The sequence below is a fragment of the Podarcis gaigeae genome, assembly GCF_964106915.1.
Source record: "Podarcis gaigeae genome assembly, chromosome: 2".
Classification (NCBI taxonomy): domain Eukaryota; kingdom Metazoa; phylum Chordata; class Lepidosauria; order Squamata; family Lacertidae; genus Podarcis; species Podarcis gaigeae.
The window spans coordinates 102,884,529-102,907,310 of record NC_139679.1 but is presented as its reverse complement, the minus strand read 5'-3'; the positions used below and the strand labels follow the sequence as shown (position 1 = coordinate 102,907,310).

At 42.2% G+C, this 22,782-nt stretch overlaps 1 protein-coding gene across 14 annotated transcripts in view; it reads right to left on the bottom strand.

Annotated features, from left to right (window-relative positions):
• Positions 1-22,782, bottom strand: part of CADPS (calcium dependent secretion activator) — a 347,764-nt gene that overhangs the window by 65,667 nt on the left and 259,315 nt on the right. For 8 of the 14 annotated variants that reach the window (XM_083723209.1, XM_083723203.1, XM_083723210.1 and 5 more), the window contains 4 exons: positions 22,432-22,573; positions 10,722-10,868; positions 6,540-6,695; positions 4,236-4,383 (listed from right to left, as the gene is read on the bottom strand). In XM_083723209.1, coding sequence (XP_083579335.1) covers positions 4,236-4,383; positions 6,540-6,695; positions 10,722-10,868; positions 22,432-22,573 — 593 coding nt within the window. The remainder of the gene's footprint in view (positions 1-4,235; positions 4,384-6,539; positions 6,696-10,721; positions 10,869-22,431; positions 22,574-22,782) is intronic. The other 6 variants (XM_083723215.1, XM_083723216.1, XM_083723204.1 and 3 more) reach the window with 1 other exon arrangement.

Sequence of the window (22,782 nt, the reverse complement as noted above, 5' to 3'; positions counted from 1 at the left end):
GGACTAAACTATGGGCCCATCTGCACCATACATTTAAAGCATTGCTGATACCATTTTAAACAGCCATGGCTTCCCTCAAAGAATTCTGGGGGCTGTAGTTTGCTAAGGGCACCGAGAGTTCCCCTCAGAGAGCTCCAGTTCCCAGAGTCCCTTGGCAAGAAGGATTGTTAACTCCTCCCTGGGAAGTGTAGGTGTGTGAGGGGAATAACGGCTCTCAGGTGCCTCTTCCTCTTGTGGTCCCACTTGTATGGCAGCACTGGAACTCTTTGGGCAGAGAAAGGCATGGATTTGGTGCTCCTGTCATGCTGGGGTAAAATCCACCCTAGGAAGCTTTGAAGCACCCAGGTCCTCCAAAGTGCTCTGTAGGAGTGGGATGCTAATTCAGCTAAACTAGTGAGAAACTTTGGCCTGCTTTATAAGCAGATGAATTCAGTCCATCTATAGTAACTTTACTAGGCTGACATTGGGTGCGCATGTGAGAGGCATGTTTCATTATGACACTGCCAACAGATTGTGTGTATGCTGCATTTCTATTAGCAACCATCTGACCTCGGAGAAGAAAAACATACCAGACCCACCAAGAAATATTTGATACACAAGTTATTCCTGTCAATACATTAAATATTCAGAAGAAATATAAATATTTAAGGTGGTAAATTATGTCTGCCAAATGTCTGAACAGCTGCCTTTGAATATAAGGATACAGGGAGAATATGGGTGTATATGTTCAGCAGAATGAACTCCCTAAAATGCCTCAAATTTTTCCATATCTGATCATTAAAAAAAATTAAGAGAAATAATGGCAACATTTGGAGGCTCAGTAGGATTCAGTGGACCTTATATAGGTCTCCTTTTATCCAAAGGAAGGAATTGTGGATGCTCTAAAGGAGGAAACTCAGGCTGTCAATTCAAGATGGGTTGTTTATTGTTTTGCTGGTTTGATTTACTTGTTTCTATCCTGTATTTTATTCTGCGAACCACCCTAAGATCTTATGATGAATATCTTATTCAAAATCTAATAAATAATAATAATAACATTTGGTGGTTATCCTGAATTTTCTGGTGCAATTATCCTGTGTCTTTTCTAACCATAAAAAGTCTGATAAGAAAACTGATGGAAAACTACCCTGGAAAATGTTGTCAAAGTTGTATAGCCTCCACATGAACATATCAGGATGAATGTCAGGTAAAGCATCATTTATAGCAATATTATACTCTCAGTGCTCAATAAACAATTGGCCTGGAAGCTCCCTAAATCACAGTTCAAGTGGAGTTGTTACTGGGATTGGATTGGGTGGGATGATAGAAGTATAGTTCCTGCAAGTTCCATTACATGTGGTGGAGTGGGAGGTTGCTGCAAATTGACTGTTCCTATGTGTGCAATTGACTTAGATGAGTCCCGTGATTGATTAAGATTGATTGATCAATTGCTAAGGATGTGGGGAGAAAATGAGGACAGCAAACACACAGAGGAATTCTACTGGAAAGGAGGGGCAAGATTATGTCCCAAGGCTACTGTCAAAAGCAGTTTGCTTGGTTCCCTGGCAGGTGTGTCATTTAAGAGGGGGGACGGTGAGGTGGTGTGGGGGTTGGTGTGGTGCAAATGCACTGGCAGAACCCATCTGATGCTCCCACTGGTATGTCCGCACTGTACAGACACCCCCACCGCCTCACCCCTTCACCCTCCCCATAAGCATCAGCAATGCGCTTGCCAGGAAGGAAGCATTGTGGCTCAAGTTGCTGCTGGCTGCTGTGGCTCTGGGAGCACCTTTGGTTCAACAAACAAGAGCTCAGTTAGCCTGGGGAATAGCAAAGCATCCCGCCAGCAAACCCTTCTAGGCTGTGGCTGGCATGAGACTAAGAATGCAGCAATTGTCAATAATGTTATCCCTGTGGAACTGGGTTGGGTTTGGCCACATGGAAGGTTGAATCAAATACACCCCTACTTTGTTTGAGAAAAGAGATGGATAAAATGGTTAATTTAGTGTCGTTGGCATAAATATCCCTTGCCATACTGCATTCCTTATTAGTCAATCACTTTATATATTAGCAGTTATACATTTCTGAGAGAAACAGGAGAAAAGCAAAGAGAAATGAGATGGCATGAGACACTGGGATGAGGTAGGAATTCATTAAAATGAATAAAAGAGAAAACAAAAGACTTGGAGGGGAGAAGGAGGGTGTATGTAATCCTGCAGTCCTAAACAGTAACTTATGCACAGATAACTCACATCTGATTTGCAGGTCTATTAGTTCAGCTATTTGTTAAAAATGTCATACCAGAGCAACTGCTACTTCACACAATCGCTATGCAATCTGTGTACCGCAGTATCAATACTTTCTCAAAGAGGCACATGTGGATTTGCCTAAGACGTATTAAAGGCTGATTCTTTGTGCAACTGAATTGCTGCTTGTTATCAACCATGATGGGTCATGGATTTGCAAGAACAATGCGAGTGACAAATCAAGTAAAATGGGAGTTGGACAGGGGTAACTGAGGCTGGCAAGCACCTTTTACCTATGCTATACCTGATGGGAAATGAAACTGATACAATGGAGAAATGGCAAATTAAAACCCCAAAGAATCAAATTTCTCACCATCACATGTACAGGTAGCTGGTAGAACAATCCTATGCATATCTGCTCAGAAGTAAGTCCTGTTTAGTTCAACGGGACTTACTCTCAGGTAAATGTGCATAGGAGTGCAGCCTACACTTACTCCCAGCCTTGGCATTTGTGTAAGGCCTAGAAGTTATTTCAACTAATAGTGTTATTATTAGAGGTGCTGGAAAGCTGTATTTGTAAAGAGATACTAGGCTTAAGCCAGGAGCACTGAACGCTGCGGCTCTTTACAAACTTGACTAATGGAAGAGTTTAGAAGTGTCACTTCAGGCCAGTTGCCAGAAACCTCCAGCAGACATTCCTATAGCAGACGTTCCTATAGATCATAATGGATCAAAACAACAAGGAATTATGACGCAGAAATAATTGAGCTGCAGCAGCTTCACTACGACTGTCTTCCTGAGGTTGTTTTGAAAAAGTGCAACGAAAAGGCTGCACCAGGACAGAAGATGCAAGGCAAATTCTGTGGTTCTGGGCTAACTTCAAACCAGGAGTGGTGAGAGTTCATTTAAGTACATGCTTTGACTTGGGTGAGGGAAGCCTTTAGTGCTCACAACAGTAAGGTTGCATCCCGGGATTATAGAAAAAGAGGGGATCTAAAAGAACAAATAGCATACCAAACAAACAAAAGAAAATGAGGACCAAAGGACCTGCTCCAATGCTCACTGTACTCAGTCTAATCTCCCCATGAATCCATTTGGATTGGTGCTTTATTTTGTAAATATCAGAATGAGATAAAGATTTCAAGAAAATAAAAAAGCTAGAATAACCCATGTGACATAGATTCTGAACATGAGGAGGAGTTGTTGTATGCACTACTGAAAATGAAATACGAGAATCCAAGCCCTGTGTCTGAACTGGTCATAAACAGAGATGAGAAAAATGTTGAACAGTGTTTCAAGCCTTCCAAACAAAAGAGGATTATGATTATGCATTTCATTGAGCCCAATTCAGCATGTCTTTCTACTTCACAACATCACATGTGGAAATGTTCAAGTTGTGATAATGTCTTTGAGAAGTAAAACACATTAGACCAGCAGATGATAAAACTGGACCAGTTTGGAACCTTTGAGTCATTAAGGACCCGGAAGTATTATAAATGTAGGTTTTAGAAAAGTCCAATCAGGCAGGACTGCATTTTACATAGGATCAGGCAATTTCCTATTTCCCCTTAAGTCCTTTTGTTCAGGTTGCTTTGTTTCTCATTGGGTTTTCTTTGCCTGTTGGTCAAAATAATCATGCCATTGCAATCTGGTAGTTGCATGTAAAAATCAAGACTTTGGGGCAAACGTATGTCTGGTTCCAAGGTGGAGTTAATGACTCAATATAAAACACTGTCATGCATAAATAGGCTTTAAAGGTACCTTGTGCACATCACAATCCTTGCCAACAGTCACTTCTAAGTGACAGGGGTTCTGAGTGTCCATATTCAATATGGGGATTTGTTTGACGGAGTGACCCTGCATTTTCATCTGCATAGTCTATATATGGAAAACTAAATCCACAACTGTTAGAATGTTTCTGAAACCAGCAGAATATAAGATGCAGATTTTTTTTCCCCTTTAAACTTTTTTTAAAAAATAAATAAATAAATAAATAAATATAAGTTTTACCTCTTGGCCCATTTCCATACTGCAAAGTTTTGTTGACTGAGCTTTGGCATCAACCATAACATTAAACATGGTGCATATTGACTGAGGGACTCTGAAATCTGTTGACCGGCTTGTTTTTTGCAGCTTTACTTCAAACGCAATCCGGGTTCTGTTAAAAGTAATAAAAAAATAAAATAAAAGGAACATTTTGAAAGTTAAGATACTGCAGCTACTAATTTGACTGAGCAATACAATACTTCGAAGTCTTCATTTTCCTGTGTGTTCTGGGATATCAGTGAGAAGGGGAGCTGGTCACAGCAGGAGAAGGATACCCCCCTGTCTTCTTCTACAGCCTGCCTCACTCAGCCTCTTGACCCCTCTCGCTTCTGAGTCTGCACTGCTGTCTGCCACAGCCTCTCCCTGCTCACTAAATCCTGTTGCCTCTTCTGCTCCTAACACCTCCTCCTCCCAGTCTACTCCTTCTCCCTCTGACCACCCATTGTCGTCCCACCACCAGCCCCCTGATTCTGAACCTTCTTCATCTGGGGGTTCCTTAGGGGTTCCTTGGCTTGTAGCTTCCACCACTTCTCTGTATCCAGCCAGTCCATGACAACTGAGTTCTACTCTGGACATGAAACAGGTAAGCGAAACTCATCAGTTTCCGCTCCTGTTTCCATTTTCAGCTGAATTCTTCAGTACTCCTAGCCCAACACATTTCGGAATGTAAAAGAAAAATGTTCATGAACGGCAACTCACACTTTTTAGCTTATTTCTTTAGTGATTTGCCAAAGCTACAAAAGTTTATCTTTGCAGGTTGCAAGCTAATTTATAACTGAAGTATACCAGGAACCAAACAGAAAACTCACAGCAGTATAGGAAATCATATGGGTGTTCATTACTCAGCACTGATTATACAAACCTGTTAAATTGATTAATTCCACCAAAATACTGAATTGCTGCATTTTCATTTTGTCATAATGTGACTCGTTTGCCTGAACTCTTCTGAATTGTCACATAAACTGCTATAAGTTGATTCTTTGACAAGTAAATATACAACACCTCTTCAGGTTCTATTGCAAAACAGGAGCCCCAGGTTTATTTCTTGTCTTCTCATTATGTGATTTACCCAACCTATTCCAACAACAGCCAATGATGTGGATTTGGGTGGGGAAAAACTTCTTCATCAGCATCATTACAACATTTTTATCCTATCTTTTTTTCAAGGAGCTCAAGGTTCTCACCAGTCTCCATTTCATCCCCACAGCAAAAAATAGTGACTGGCCCAAGGTCACAAACACAGAGTGAGATTCATGTCTGAGAAGGCATTTAGACCTCAACCTGCCATCTCTTAGACCAACACTCTAACTGCTACATCCCACTGGATCACCATAGCATAGCATGATGCCATGTCATATGATCAGTGGAACCAGCTATTTTTTGGGGGGCGGGAAAGAGGGAGAGAATGAAGAACACCACCACCATTTTTTGGCAGTAGCCCCAAGTATGTAGTTCTGCCCTGAATGACTGCTCTTGTTTGATTTGAGAAGGCTCCTCGCCATTACTGAGCTTCTCATTGAGGAATCCCTGCTAAGGCTTACTTAAAACTCTCACAGAAGCTACTCATCAAGTACTTAATTTTTTGGGAAGTCATTTCCAGCATGCTTTGCCCCAGTTGCATAAAGCAGAATTGCACAATTGTGCAGAAGCAATTGGATGTGATTTCAAAACTTAGATGCACGCTATGTGGACACTAGTTGCTTCCACCAGTGCTTCCACTGAGAGCCAGTGTGGTGTAGTGGTTAAGAGCAGTGGACTCGTAATCTGGTGAACCGGGTTTGCATCTCCGCTCCTCCACATGCAGCTGCTGGGTGACCTTGGGCTAGTCACACTTCTTTGAAGACTCTCAGCCCCACTCACCTCACAGAGTGTTTGTTGTGAAGGGAAAGGAGAATGTTAGCCGCTTTGAGACTCCTTAGGGTAGTGATAAAGCGGGATATCAAATTCAAACTCTTCTTCCACCAGTGGTAAAGCATGGGAGGGGGCACAGAGGTGGCTGCCCTGGGCACAAAATTGTTAGGGGCACAAAACTTCAAACCTGGCGTTGCCTCAATACAGCTGCACAGTTTCATCGCTGGGCTCTATTAAAAACAGCTTCTCCATGTGCACCAGGAAGTGATTTCTCCAGACAACGATCTCCTGGGTGATGTGGATGCCGTTAGGAAGCTGAATGCTCATGCACACTCCCCATCGTTTCCCCTCCCTCCCACCACCTCTGCGTGGCCCCGGGTGCTGGCAACCCATGCTACGCCACTGGTTTCCACTTACCTCTTCACACAGGACTCAATCATATCACTAGCCATAAGTTTTAAGCGCTGTTCTAGGTGTTTCCCAAACTCTTCCTCAGGCCAGTGTAAATCCCTGATGAAGGTCTGTAAGGCATCCAATTTCCAAAACAGATCTTCTGACGTTCCTGATCCATTGCTGACAGGAGAAAAGGAAAAATAAGAATGACAGGAGAGGTTACAGCCTGTTCTTTGGCTCTGGAAACCTAATGTGGAGATCGTTCTTGCACACGTAACGGGGGCGTAACAGTGACTGGAGACACAGAACAATGCCAGGGAGAATCTCCACCATCAGGGTTTTACACTATACATTTTCTTCTTCTTCTAATCTACCTAGGTGTTACAAGTCTTTTCAGATCAGACAGAAGAGGGTAACGAACGTTTATCTGGAAACAGTGCATATGGCATAAAAAACAAAAAAAAGCCTGTTTCAATAATCACATTAGGGTATGTAGTTATTGAACTGAAGGCTATACAACGTGAAGGCAAATCTCTGGTTGATAATAACCGCAGTACACAAACGTATGTGGTTATTCTTCGGTTTCATGCACTTCCCGCATTGCAAGCTTCATTCTCTTCGTTCTCCTTCCCCCATCCCCAAGGGTTTCAGGAAAAAACAAGAACAGTGCTAACAAGTGGTGAGCGAGGACACACTTTTTGAACAGCTGGAAACAAATCAGGGTAAGGCAATTGAATAATTCACAATGAGACATCCTTTTACGTATCTCAGAAAACTTTGGCTTTGTTGATTTCTCTACCTCTTTTTAGTTTGGGACTCCCCCCTCCCCAAATTTCCTTTCTCTTTTTCAGAAAGAGAAATAAATATACCTGACCAGACTTCTGTAAGTTTCCTTTTGCCTTTTGCAATGCCTTTACAATTCAGTGCAGGTTCAATAAAGCGCAGGTTCTCTTACCCAGATCTTCCATACAGACGGGACCAGCCAGTCCAGCTGCTGATTTAGACTTCTCTTCAGCTACAATTATGCCTAATGCCTCTACTTACAGGATAAGATACGAGCTTCAGATTGTGCTTCATGCTGAGAAATTTATGCACCTTTCTCCTTCTCTCTCTCATCCCTCTCTCCACATTGATTATGACCGAGGGAACTTGAAGAAGCGCACCCGACTCCTCGCATACCACTAATGCTAACACAATAATTTGTATTTACACACCATGCATTACCAGGTCATGCTGATATCGTCTATAGAAACAAATAAGGATGGGTGTTTCTATTGTGACAGATGCCAGCTGCATTGAGTTAATGCTACAGAAGGGAAGATATAGCTAAATGCACACATGGCTACTGCAGGGTGAAGACTATATTCCCAACATGCCAAGGGGGGGGGGGGCGCAGTCCTTTGAATCCTGCACTAACAAAGGTATTTCCCCCCCAAAGAATGCATTGACTCAGTTGTAATAAATAGACATATCTATGTAATGGCGTGAAAACATTGAAACATGTCCTTAATGGGTAGAAGGGAGATGGGCCCAATGAAAAGATAAGAGAATCAGGCTTTTTCTTGAATGGTCGGTTAAGCAAAGAAGTAGCACACATCATAACAGTGGCATAATTGGCTAAGCATCATTTCAGTTATTCTGATTTAAACATACATTGAGAATAATTACCTTCTCTTTATTATTATTTTTTAAATCCAGTCTAATCCTGCCTTTGGAATAGAGTGTATTTATGTTTGAAGCAATCAGATATCCAGGAATGGGGGGAAAAACCTGGTATTTAGTATTACAACATGGCGATACCCATCTGCTTCCAGAATTTTCAAATAAAAAAATAATCTCTGGGTTGTTTTGTATCTCCCATTTGAAGAGTTCACTGGATTTTGAAAAGCGGAGAGCAATATCACACATTTGGCTTAAAGCTGACAAGTTCAGTAGCTCATTTTTTCCCCATCATACTGCTTTTAAGATGAATTTGTGCTCAAGTTTTATTCTTTAAAAAAAATCATACACGAAACTTAAGATGACTGCTTTGTCTTTGAATGCCATCCTAAATGCATGCCCTCATGAGAAAGTGACATTCAAGTCATTCAATGAGACTTACTCATGAGTAAGCATGTCCAGGATTGAGGCCTTGATTCTTATCTTTTCGAAAACAAAACAAAACAAAACAATATCACAGAGCATGCACAGAGAGAAAGTAAAACTGTCAGTTAACTATTTACACATACTGCCTAGTCTAGTCTAGCCTTTAATAAACCAGCTTAGCATGAATATGAGTTGCATTTCATGGAATTATCAGTTCTGGTACTTTTTAAAAAACTCTCTATATACAATTTAATAGATGAATACAGCATTTTCTTGTACAGTGATTCATTTGACTTGCTTTTCAAAATCATAAGGTTTTGTGGAAATGGCCTTTAGATTAAAATTTGAATACAGTTTCCTGTCCCCAAATGATTGTTCAAAAAGGCAGTACGATAAGCTTCGCCGTGCGTGGATTGGGCCTGGTAGGGTGGAAAGCAGGGAGCCCAACAGTAGGTGGCGCCATAGCCAACAACAGGCAGTGCCAACTAGTTCCAGTTTTTTCTGAACCCTCCTCCCTGCAAGGTGAACACTGAGACAGAGGAGGAGGAAGATGACAGCCAGCGACCCCTCTCTAGATGGGTTGTAAGAAGGTAGGCAGGTTGGGAGGTTGGCTGAAGCACAAAAGTGACACTTGTGGGTGGGAAGTTGACATCTGTGCTTACACTCACACTTCTGGCAGGGCTATGCTTACTTTGGTCGCTCCAAATGTGTCCCACTGACTTCCATGGGACAATTTGGAGTGAGACTGAAACCATTCATATACATTTGCCTCTCTGGATGTACTGGCCAGGTCCCAGCTTCAGTCCCCACTGTCATCTCCAAGTAGGGCTGGGAGAAACTCCTTCTTGAACCCCTAGGGATCCACTGCCATTCGATGTAGACCATTGTTTCCCAAACGTGGGTCTCTAGCTGTTTTTGGACTACAACTCCCATCATCCCTAGCTAGCAAGACTAGTGGTCAGAGATGATGGGAATTGTAGTCCAATAACAGCTAGAGGCCCAAGTTTGGGAAACACTGGTGTAGACAATACTGAGCCAGATGGACCAATGGTCCAATGCATTATAAGGCAGCTTCCTATGTTCCTATGTAGCTGCAGCTTTCCTGTTCACAGAAGAAGAGGAGCGTAAATCCTGCCTGAGTTTTCTCTTCTGACATTCCACTACTCATGCAAGAAGACCTATGTGAGCAGCTACTTGCAAGGGTTAGCTGTCTGCAGGAATGGAAGACCTCAGCTCATGATGGTCAGAGACTGCTATGGTTTCCCCACTTCCCTTTGTAATGTGGTTATAGGACTGGTGTGCCAGGCCATAGTCCTAGATAACTTGAGTAAAACTATCTAAGCAACAGCAACTTTGGGATGCAGAGCTTCCAGCGGTATTTAGGGTTGGGCTCAAGCAACTTTGCCATCTAGGACCAGGCAGCCCCCTTCACTACTGCATTTCGTGGCATCGGAAACCGCCCCATGCTTCAGGCACCACAGAGAAGCCACCTGAAGTTTCACAAGGCTTTGCCAAAGTGTCCAGGCCTGCAGGTGGCAAAGGGACATTCCTGTTCTGATTTGCTAGCAGCAAGAAAGTGCTCATTCCGCTGCACCTCCCAACCTGCCGTCTGAGGCAGGTGATTCAGTATGCTAGGGCCAACTCTGAAAGCACTTATTCCAACAGTGTAAATGTTGTTTTCTTTCTTTTTAACAATCATTTAGGAAAGCAGGAACAATCAGGTGAAGCATATGGGCTTTTAGATCCCAATAAAGATAATGGCAAAATTAGCTGAGCGCAGGATTGTTTCTTTTTTCTTTTTAAATAGGCACACATCCTTGACACTTATCTCACGGTTCGCAACCAACACAATAGTATTTTTTGGTGCACCGATCCAAATCTTATCAACAGGTATGTTGACAAGTGTCAAGTGTGGAAGGAAAAAAATGCATTTGATACAGACATCCGTGCTAAATTTTAACAGAATGCACGCCAAATTTAGTCCTCCTCTAGAAAGAGATGTCAATCTCGCTTGTTCTCTTAAAGAGGCTCTAGCAAAGTCTGACGGAGAGAAATAAACAATCCATATCCATGCCAAGGAAACTTTTGATTTAAATGAGATCTATTGAACTGAATACACACTCAGCATCATATATAGCAGCCATCCATGACGGTGCAGAAAAGGCAGGCATTTGGGGGATGCCTAGCGGGATGTTAACTGGTAGATTTGGAACTTTGGGGAGATTCACATTTGGTAGGTTCACATTGGGCAGATTACTTGTTAAACTCCTGTGGAAGAAACAGACAGAAAAAGAAAAAAATACCATCACGGTGACAATGCAGATGCAGCAGAAGCACAGTGGCACTCATAAACAAATCTGCAAAGTTCACAGCGAGACGACAGTCAAAAGACCCAAACCAAAAACATTTCAGAGAGAAGCATGAATATGGAAGGCTTGGGGGTTTGTTTGTTTTTAAAGCAGTCTGCAATTAAAAATAACAATGACAAACAACAAGTTGCTGAAAAGAAAAGAGAGCCGGGACGAAAACGAAAGAAGAGACGTTTATAAAGTAGCAAATTAAAACATCAATACAGAAGGACGTAACCTACATAGATCCTGAGGACTTTTCAAAGCACAGAGACTGGTTCCTATTTACAAGGAGGGAACATACTTCAGGGATCCAAATGTACAACAGGGAGGACATAATGACATAGTTACCCTAAGGCCGCAGTCCCATATACACTTTACTAGGGAGTAAGCCCCATTGGACACAGCGGGACTTACTTCTGAGTAAATATGCATAGGGATTGCACTATATGTTTCAAGAGGAATATTATTTTAAATGATGGTTTGTTTGTTTTTTTAAAATAGGGATAGCCAATGAATATAGAATTTGAACTTCCTTTCTCCATATAAATTAATTTTTTTGTTACGGACTCAGGGGACAGTATTCAAACTCTCAACGACTGAAACAAACACTTCCTACAATTTGAGTAGGTTTGCCATATGTCCAGGATTTCCCGGACATATCCAGAATACTGGGAAATTCTGGACACATGGCAGCCTAGGTCGGTAATGCAGTTTTTGCATAAAAATTAGCTCAAAAATTATCTTGACAAAAAGCTCAAGAACTTTGGGCAGTACTAAAAATAGCTCAACAACCTTAAATTTGGGCATACACAAATAAATCCCTGATCCTATTATTCTATGTGGCCATAAGAACTTGATGAAACACAGAGCTCCTATACTTAGAGGGTAGGATTTCTCATTTATTTCAGTTGAGTGGGAATGCACAAACATAGATGTCTTTCCCATCCAAGTGAACAGAGAATCCTTACATGTGTGGGTAATCTTTGGCAGCCACAGAAAGTTACTTATTGTTTGTTGATAGCGATTATCACCAAACTCTGCTCAAAACAGAATTGGGTGGTGTATGTGTGGTTCTGTCCACAGAGGAACTGAACTATAGGGGATTTGTAAGCCTCTATAGGGGATTTGTAAGCAGGTGCAGAGATCTCCTGGCCTGTGGCACAGAGGGTAGGGGAAGCTTGTGGAGCCACCAGAACCCAGGGAGACAAGCAAACGTTCTGACTGATCTGGCTTCAGGAATCCAAGGCTGATTTTCCAGGAGCTGATGTGGTCAAAAGGAAATGAGAGCGATACATTTGGCACCAGCTTGGCTGCATAAGTTGCCAGAAATAGGAGTACAAGACACCATCCAACCATCTTAGGGACTTCACTCTGGGTTTTCTGATTGAACTGGCTTCAGGAATCCAAGGCTGATTTTCCAGTAGCATGAGAAATTCCAGCAGACTTCTAGACAGGAGAAAAACTATTCATCCCAATCCTGTGTGCCTTTTCTCAGGAGTAAGTCCCTCTGAATTCAAAAGAGTTTACTTTCAAGTAAGGCGATCTAGGATTATAGCCACGAAGTCTAGTTTTATGAATATGAACAAGAGCTAAGGTCCGCTGATTTCACAGGACTTATTCCCAATAAATGTGCCAAGGATTGCATCCTTATGCTGCAGTTCTATGTATGTCTAAGTTGTATTCTATGAAATTTACTCCCAATTTAAATATGTGCAGGGCTGTGGCTCTTTAATTTTTCTTTTCTTTTCTGGGGATTGTTATGCAATCTATACTCACATTTTCGTTCCTAATTCTAGTGACAAACGAATGCCTGAAGGAATGAGCTTGTACGATTGAGGATTTGCTACCCTATAGACTTGAAATATGAGTTCAAAACCTACTTCAGCCCCAGACACTGCAGATCAGGATTAGCAATAGTAACATACATATATGATTAATAATAGTAATAGTAGTAGTAGCAGTAGTAGTAATAATAGAGAAGCACTTTTTAGTGCTCTGGGACACAATGAGATTTGGGTACATTTTTTCAGCGTGATGTGCATTCAGCTAATCAGTTCTGCTACTGAAAGCCAACACAAGGATTCCCACTAGTGAAAGGGAGCTTCACCTACTCCAAATCTGCTCAGGAGGGGCAGGAGAACTGCCAGGACAGTACGCAGTGGGGAGGAGAGGGAGATAATTCCATAGGGCAATCATAAATGTTTGCACTGACGGAAAAAGCTCCTTAGTGCTGCGCTGACTTCCACCCATTATTCTCATATATTCCCCATGCCTTAAATATGAAATCGGCTAACCTCTAGAGCAAAATTAGAAGCCCCTGCTGTGAATGGGAAGAACTGTCCTATAGGGGAATAGACTCCCACAGGAGGTGATGGACTTTCCTTCCTTGGAGGTTTTTAAGCAGAGGTTGGATGGCCATCTGTCATGGATGCTTTGGCTGAGATTCCTGCATTGCAGGAAGTTGGACCAGATAACCTTTGGGGTCCCTTCCAACTCTACAATTCTATGATCACATGATCCCATTCCCAATTAATAATGTTAATTGACAACAAGGTGATAAGTTTTCTGGGGCTACTGGAGGAAAAAACCAAACAAGAACACTCTGATGAGCAAGTGCAACCTCTTAGCCTAATACCTGGCTCCCAACGGAGTGGTAAAAACCATGTCTGACCAGCAGCATTTGACTGCAGGAAGTGGCTCACATAACTGAATACTCCTCCATGCCAGGAAATCCCCTGTATATAACAAACCAGGAAGAAAGCTAGGCTGAAACCCTACTTTATGATAACTACTTGGAGAGGGGGGCATTTTTTTGTATAGAGAAGCATTCAGTCATGTACTCATCTGAAGTGGTGCAGTGGAGCCTAGATAAAAGTTTATCACTACAATGAGAGCTATGATTCCAGCAGGCCTGGTACCTGAAATGTGATTTGACTGACTCTCTCTATTGAAGACATTATCATGTAATAAAATACATATTCCATAAAAATACACACGGGAGGGTTAGTGACTGTAGACGCTTCATCTGATGAAACAGATGTGACCAGAATAATGACCTCACGAGTGAAAACATCTTGCAGTTTGGGTACCTAGAAATTCACTCTCTGAGGATTTTTATGATGCTCTCAACAGGAAACAAACATTTTAGACATAAACAATGCTCACTGAGGACAGCTGGTTATAGCAGACATATTCCAGAGATGACAGTAAGAAAGATATACTCTCATATCATTCATTTTTTTATATATAAAAAGCAAAATGATTTAACTACCATCTGCCCAGCTTAAAGAGAAACGAAACTCTTCTCCATACAATTATATACCACCCACAACAGAGCAAGATTAATTCAGAAATTCCTTGCAGTTTCATTATGAAAGCAAATCCCAGCAATCAGATTAAAGTCATAGAAAGAACTGTACACTTGAGAAATTTACTGGTATGCGAGGGTGGTCAACATTTTGCATATCAATTTCTTTTATTTTTGATTGGCATCATCTCATTGTCCCATGCCAAAATGTGACTGACACCATGGGCAGCCAATGCTGTGTCCTCCTGAAGTTGTTGGGCTATAACTCCCATCAACCACAGCTAGAGGCCAAATGTCAGAGATCATGAGAATTGTAGCCTAACAGCCAGCAAAGGCTGGCACAGTGGGATGGTGCTGCACCATTGCCCTCCCAACAGTGGCAACGCTGGCTGCCACTTACCATGACCGGTCTGGGCAGGGGGGCAGCAACATCGAGGCTGCAGCGTGCACCAGCAAAGCCCTGACCTTGCCAGCATCCTGCTCTGCTTCTGACCTTGGTAAGCCACAATGATGCCACTCTCAGGAAGGCAGTAGTGTGGCATCATCACTCCGTGCTGGCTGCCCCTACACCTGGAGGGCAGCACATTAGCTACAGCCATATTACACAGCCCACATTTTAGTATAATCTCAAGCGGGATGTCACAGGGAAAGTGCATCTAAGGCTAAGGGTTCAAAGAAGTGGTATGCATGTGCAAAGGACAGGACTATGTGAAAATGTTCTGTGGAAACCTAAAAGCAAAACTCTGGTTGTGCGTCTATGATTCTGCTCTGTGCACACCTATTCTTTGTTTGGATCCCAGCCGATGTATTTGAATACAGACACTGACACAAAACTGGTTCTGAATTAGATTTTTTGTGCAGTGAACCTATGTGTGTTCGGGTGTTTTTCCAAGCCACTTTTGCCCAGGTATGTATTTGTGTTGCCTTTACTCCATGTAAATAGGATGCAATGTTTTCAAACCATTCCAGATGCAGAATGTTGAGTCACCACCAAGTGAAAAATCCCTTCTGCTTCAACTATAATAGAGTAGCAAGGTTTGGCATATGGGTGGAGGGAACGATGAGTAGACCCACTGAAATTGATTAGTAGTATGACTTAGTTGGATATCACCTTAGGTCACCAACAAGACACCCATGAGTACAATGGAAATCTTGAGGCCTTCCTCTGGCACCCATGAAAGGGGGAAAGAAGAGATCTGTTCTTAAATACGGCTAGATCTAGACTTTGTCATAATTAGAGTAGTCCATTGAAACCAATGGGACCTATGATACTCATGACTGACTTAAGTCCCATTGACTGTAATGAGGTCTACTCTTAAGTAAGGATCCAATCCACTGTGTTTTAATTAATGGAACTGTTGCCTCCAATCTGGTGGTTTTATTTTTCTAGTTAAGGCTGCAATCCAGAAGGCAATTATGGACTTTTCAGTGGGACCTGCTTATTTCATAATTATACGCCGATTTGCAATTTGTTTGCAACCTAAAATATTGCATAACCCTTTAACACAGGCAAATGAATGCCTCTTAATCCAAATTGGAAATGAGTTCTCAGAATGGCTGAGAATCTGTTACAAATTCCAAGATTGATAGGCATATTCACTTGGACATCAAATGTTAAGAAATTAATTGAAGGCATGTAAATTCATGAAGAAAAGCAACTTAAGCTTGTCAATCACATATAAATCCATTTTTTAAAAAAGATGCTTATTATAATATTTAAAAGACACTGGGTATTCAGTGTTCAACTAATAAAACGTGCATTACTGTAGTTTTACAGTGATAAGCAATATTAGTCATACTTACTGATTTAAATGGGTATACTCTGAGTATGAGTAATGTTGGGTATCACCCAAGAGGTTTACTATTAATAAAATATTTTCTTCCCTCGCAGTCAAGTATTAATGCAATGTTGTTATATGGTGCTGTGTCCACACATACCTTTTTATTCCATTTCTTTTAAAAGCCATATTACAACTCAGTTTCTTTTTCACAGTAAACTAAAATACTGCAGTATATGTAAGCAAAGTCTATTTCGGAGCTTCTCTATTTCGACTTTTTTTTTTTGGCAGGGGCAACTGATCTTATTTACACATCTAATTATCTGATTTGAAGTTTCAGCCAAGTTATCGGAGTTGCACCTAACAGTAATAGCACCTGGGTGTTACTAGAGCCACAGAACGGCACGCGTGAAAAATGACAATGCTTCTAAATATCACTGCACACATTTCTCTCTTATAAAAGTATCCCTTGTGCTGCAGTCAAATTGGATAAGCTGATGCAGATTGTCTAATACCCATGGGGCAGATATGGGCCCTATGCTTGCTTGTGCGTAGCCGACAGCAAGCTTGGCTACTGCTAGGGGAGGGCAAGGCAGCCACAACGACCACTGACTTCCATGAGGGAGCAAGGTAAGGACTGCTTACCGTCAGCTGTGTGGTCGGTATTCCTGCAAGCATACAATGAGGTTTCCTTCTGGCAGGTTCTATTGGTCACTCGCCACAATTCCCAGGCCCATTCCGATGCCTCCAGCAGCCTAGGCTTCGGGGTCTACTTCAAGGGTTGTTGGTGCTCCCAGCCATGGCCTGCTCATTGGAGGGAGAAAGGATCACATGCGACCTTACCTTCCTAGAATTCTTCCCCATCCTGGTGGCTGTACATATCTGGGTTGAGGAATGCCGGAACTTCAGGGTCTGACAATCAAGTGGTGGTGAGGGTTCTGGCCAAGCTGTCCTTCTGGCCGGACCTGAGGTTGTTATGGACATTTGTGCTCCAGCTGGATAACATCTCCTTTTCAGCCAGTTTTGTTCCAGTAATAGCACAGTGGGCATTCTGTCTCAATTTCAGGAGGATTGCTTTTGAGCTCTGGCACCTGGGACTCAGTTGGAGTCAGGACCCTTTCTTGAGGACCTGTGGGCACTTGGAGGCACGGCGTGATGCAGGGAGTATTACAGTCCATTGCGCCTTTCACATTCCAAGCTTACTCCAGGGCATCGTCTTCCTTTGAAGCCTTTAGGTCTCATGCCAGGGTGGGCCCAGACTCCTCTTAGTCATGAGAGGTCCTGCCATACCTTGTGTCCCTTAAGAACCGGGGGTTAGCCACCACAATCATGTCCTTGCATGTAGCTACAACCGCCATCTTTAGTAAATTCCTCCAGTTCCCCGCCCCCTGCAATAACTTCCAATTCCGAAGGCTGTTGGAAGGCTGGCGTAGGCACCACCTTACAGCCCCAGATGTGGGGAGACCAACATCCTCAGAGATACCATATTATTCCATGTATAAGACTAGGTTTCCCCCGCTAAAAAATAATGTTAAAAATTAGGGGGTGTCTTATACACGGGACCATCTCCCATCTCCCCCCATTTTCTTAAATCTGAGTCCCCCAAAATAGGGGGCGTCTTATACATGGGGGTGTCTTATAGACGGAAAAATACGGTATATGGAAAGTTCTGGGCACCATCTGGTGGATGAAAAATGAGAAAGGCTTTTTCGGTGAGTACTGATGCTCTTTCTCAGGGCCTACAGCCTATCCCCCCCGGGGTTTGAACTTCTTTGTTTATAAACATATTTATTTATTTCTGTGGTAGTCATTACTCTTAACAATGACATCAAATCGCATCAAAGTGCAGTATTAATGAAAATAATGCATTTTTCTTAAATGATTTCCTGTAAAGGGCACACAAGCCCTATTCAGGCATTATGTACACAGGCAAGTTGCCCTGTATGTAGGTGTGAGTGAGGGGGCTCCAGCAAGAACAAGTATGTTAGCTTTACTTGCTCTGTTCCCCAAAACACACAGGAAGCACGCATAGATACAGGAGGCTCTCTGCTGCAGAAAGTCACCTTCCAACTCAAGGCAGCTGATGAAAATGGATGTGGGTGGAGCTAACATGCTTGTCCTGCTGCCCTTTCTCGTGTGGTAGCTGACCTGTGTACCGTGACCTTGCTCCAGATGAGCCAAGTTCTGTTGACCAAATTCCTCAGTGCATTGATATCTGGGTGGTTGCTGAATACCATGGAGCTCATCAAGCAATGAGTCCAAAGGTGCTGGTTGCTTTGATCCCTTGCCTCATGTGACTGTCTGCATTTAATCTCCGAGAATAGATTTATCTTACATATTCAGTGTTTTGGAAAATTGTGTTAGGGTTGCTGCCTTGCTTCGATTAATTTCCCCTACATAGTTTTGTCCACAATTACCAAGCTGTGCAAACCTTTCAAAAAGCAAGATGACTCATCTTGATAAGGTTTGCAGCTTTTGCAGAATGAGTGAAATAATAGTAATAATAAAACAAAACAAAGAGAGGCATATTTATACAGCATTTGTAGGGACTCTTTGTTGCTTTCAACGCTTATCTCTATGTATGGCTCGAGTCAATTTCAAAGGTGCTCTGCAGCATTTTGCTATGATGATTTTTTTAAAAAAAATCTACAATCTCTTATAGAGCCATCTGGTTAGGTTAAATAAAGTGCCATATATTTCAACCTTGATTTGCAGGCAGGCATGTCAAAAGGTCTATTCTAAAGACTCTGTGTTGTGATAGAACTTCTTGGCCTGCGAGAGGTAATGAGATTCCATCCACACAATTTGACCTAATGATTCAAAGCAAGATAGCAGAAGGCTCCGTGAGACATATGCATCTCTTGCTTTCTCTTCCAGATAAAGTTGAAAGCTTTTCTCCAATTCTCTCCAATGGGAAGCGAATATTTGCCGATAATAATTTACACTTAATGGAGGTCACATTGTTAGCTTTGTTATTAACTAAGGCTGAAAACCCTATATATGCTAAAGCACTGGCTTCCAACCATTGGCTTATGGTGATTGCACCAGGGATGAGGAATCTGTGGTCTTTCAAAAGTTCTCGGACTACCATACCTACTGGCCTTGCTGTCTGGGACTAATGGGAGCTGGAGTCCAATGACACCTGGACTACCCCAGGTCCCTCATCCCAGCATTCAGTCTATGGCTGGACTCGAAGAGCAGGGGAGGCAGCCTCTCTGTACAAAGTACCACTGTAATTAGCAACGGGATTCCGAGTCTTTGTCTCAGTGGTAGGTGGGAAGAACTCTGAATGAAATAAAGCTCCTCCTACACAACATGGAGAAGCTGAAGGTAATTCACACTATGATATGGCAAGCTGAGTCCTGAAAGGAGAAAAGGCAGTCCATCCTGCTCCCCTTCTTCCTAGGTCAGAAGAGTAAATGGCTGCTGAGCAGATCCTCCTGAAAGACAGGATGACTTCTTAATGATGTTTAGAACAGGATGTTGTTGTTGGCACCTGTCTGTCTTGAGAGACAATGGAGTGCGCCTCCAGGGGTGAAGTCAGACCGCTGGAGAATGATAGAGCCTGCTATGGCTGCAGAGACGAGTATTGCCTCCTGTGTTGTTTTTGCTGCATTAGCAGCACCAAAGTGATCTGTCCAGGGCACAAGCCTGGGCAGTGTGTATGGAGGTCCAGGGGTGCCCAGAGGACAACACCCTCTTATTGGCATCGCCAGTGTGGTCTAAAGGAAAGCAGAGCAGTGCATTTGGCACCAGCTTGGCTGCAGGAATTGCTGGAAGGAGGAGTATAAGATGCCATCCAACAATATTTGAGACTCCACTCCGGATTTGTGTACGGTTTACTCCTTAGCCTTTTCTTCTCAAAGATGTAATGGAATAGGACGACTGCTTGCAAAAGTAAAGCAGTCTGGAATCTCCTGCAGTAGAACAACTCTACTGGCTTGCAGAACTCATCCAGAGTAGGCAGCCTGGGAATCACCAGGGCCAGCCGAAGGTGGCTTAGGCGACTGCATGTAAGATCTGTGATGTGTGCTCCAGAATTGCCTGCAATGTTGCCAAGTTTCTTAGGGCACAACTAGAGTGCCCAGATGTGTGCAGTCTGGTGGCAGTGCTCTGTGGCCAGTCCAAAGATCTGCACCCCTTGGTGTCCTTTGGTGTCTCCCGTTTTAATTGCCATGTTGTTTTACTGCAATTGCTTTATTTCATATTTCAGTTATGGGCTGGGGGAGGCTGCCTTCTGAAGTCCAGGAGAACCATGGCTGGTGTCTGAGCTAGATGGACCAGTGGTTCAAATCAGTATAAGGCAGCTTCAATATTCCTCTTCCACTTGTTGGCACCATTCTCCCCATCAAGCAGCACCACCTGCTTCTGATTTGGATCACTCTCTTTTCACCAGCATATTCAAAATTCAACAAAGTCTTCATGAACTTACATTTTCGTTTGCAAATCAAAAATGGCACATACCCTTAAATACAAATCCAGTGTAAGAATTTAGTGAATTTGACAAAAGATTGGTATAAATAGACGAGTGTAGTCTCTCCACCGCCCGCAACCGCATGGCATGATTCAGCCAAAGACACACGTTTAATTCCCTTAGATTTTAACAGGAGAGTTAACTACATCCTCAAGTCTCTGGCTGAAACCAATGACACTTCAATATGCCAGTTGCTACTGGAGTGTGGCCATGTTAGGCTTGAAGGGCATTTCTAAAAAAAATATCCACCTTTATATAACTTTTAAAGATAATATATAAAGAGAAAGCCCTGCACAGCTTTCCTGCACAACATTACCACTAAAATCAATACATCTTCATACACAAGGTAAGCGATTGCGATACAATTAAATATCCCTGAATTAATTTAGAAACAGAGATTGCTATTCAATAGCAGCAGACTTTTATAAGAAAGAGAACATGTGCAGGGGGAAAAAAACCCACAATTCAGTTATGCAGATCATGGAACTAATGTGGAATAAATAAATTGTGGACTCTGGCTTGGACCTAATAGACTGAACAGCATGTAAAAAAGAAAAAGAAAATCTAAATTCATTTAAAACTACAAAGTGCATATATGCGTGCACTATTTCTCAAGTATATGTTTCAGTATTGTTGCCTAAAATAAAATGTAAAACACAATTTTTATGGTGCAACTATTAATGTATTTTCCAAACATGTTTTGAGACAAGAACCAGTTTTCTTTGGTGGAAAGAGCCTCCCATGAAGCACATTTGCCCCTTAGAGGTGGTTTTCACCATTTCATTACATGTCTTGGCAAGTAACACGCAATTCCACCTTTGGGCAAATTTCCCTGAAAGCTTCCATCTTTTTTTCTGAATGCTTTTTGCTTGGTGGTAGGTCAAAAGAAGAAATTGCTTCCCAGTAAGAAACTCAAGAGTCAGTTCACACGAGTACTGGGAACACGACAGTTATTAGAGAACCACTCAATGGCATCAGGTCTAAGATCAGGCTTTTTACATGCCATCATATGTTTGATATAACAACAACAACAACAAAAATAACAATAATAATGCATTTGTAACCCAAACTAGGCATCAGCCTTAACTGAATATGGAAAAGAATAAGTTTTCCCTACTTCTCTCATAAGGAACGTAAGTGTTGCAGGTTAGAACCATAAGGCTCAGGTACACAAACTAGTTTAGTTACTCTTGAGTACCTGGATTTAGGCTTGAATCTTAGATGTAAGGTTCATTTATGCATTACTGGCAGTGGGGTAGGAGCTGCTTCTTAGCAGTTTTGTCCCATATCACCTGCAGGAATGCCATTATCTGCAAGCTGGGGCCAAGAGCCAGGTGGCAAGGAACCATGTCACTGGCCCTGTCTATCAACTCAAAGATCAGCAGAATACTCGGAAAAGGATTCTCTCAGCCCTGAGTGACTTGGCCATCTTCATCATCATCCTTCCAAGCAGCAAGGTGAATCCTACCACTTGTCAACTGCTCTCTCACGTGTGGTAAGTGATCCCAAGCACTAGCAAGAGTGATATGGAAAGAAGCTACAACCGCCAGCTGACCCACGATTCAGCTTTTCCTATGTCAGATCATAAGTGGTTAGTATCGCTTAGTGACAAACACAGCACTATGATTAAGTGTTCAATAGTTGGGCTATAAAGAGTGACAAGAGACAAATGAGAGAACTTTCACTCGTGCTCTACCTTTGCGTTCCAGAATGCAAATAATTAAAAGTTAACAATGCATAATACACCGCAGGGTATCTATAAAGTCTTCCATAAAGCCAGTGGACTTCTCTTTCAAGACCTTATTATTTTTTGCACCCAAACAAAAAACATTCACAGAGCATCTACTGTTTTACTAATTCATCTGCGTATGAGTCCTCTTGTACCCGAAAACTCCAATTGTATCAAAGGAGGTTTCCTTACTTTACTGGCTCCCATGACTCCCGCTCAAATCCCCTGTGAATTGACTGTGCAATTGAGGATTCCATGAGATCGACATATCTAACAACAAGTGGGGCAAACAGGTCTTGAAGATGTTTGTGGTATTTTCCATTGCACAAATTATCTAGAATAAATAAATAAAAGCATGGTAAGAAGTCTTTCGCAGCAACCCAGTCTGGCATATTTATCACACAGCATAAATTTTTGAGCTCAAAACAAGACTTCACAGGGCAAAACAATTCAGCTAGAAAAGGTCCTGCCAAACAAAAGGCTTTGCTACCAAACCATTTACTCTACATTTCAGTGATTTTTATGAGGCTAGTAACTGCAATA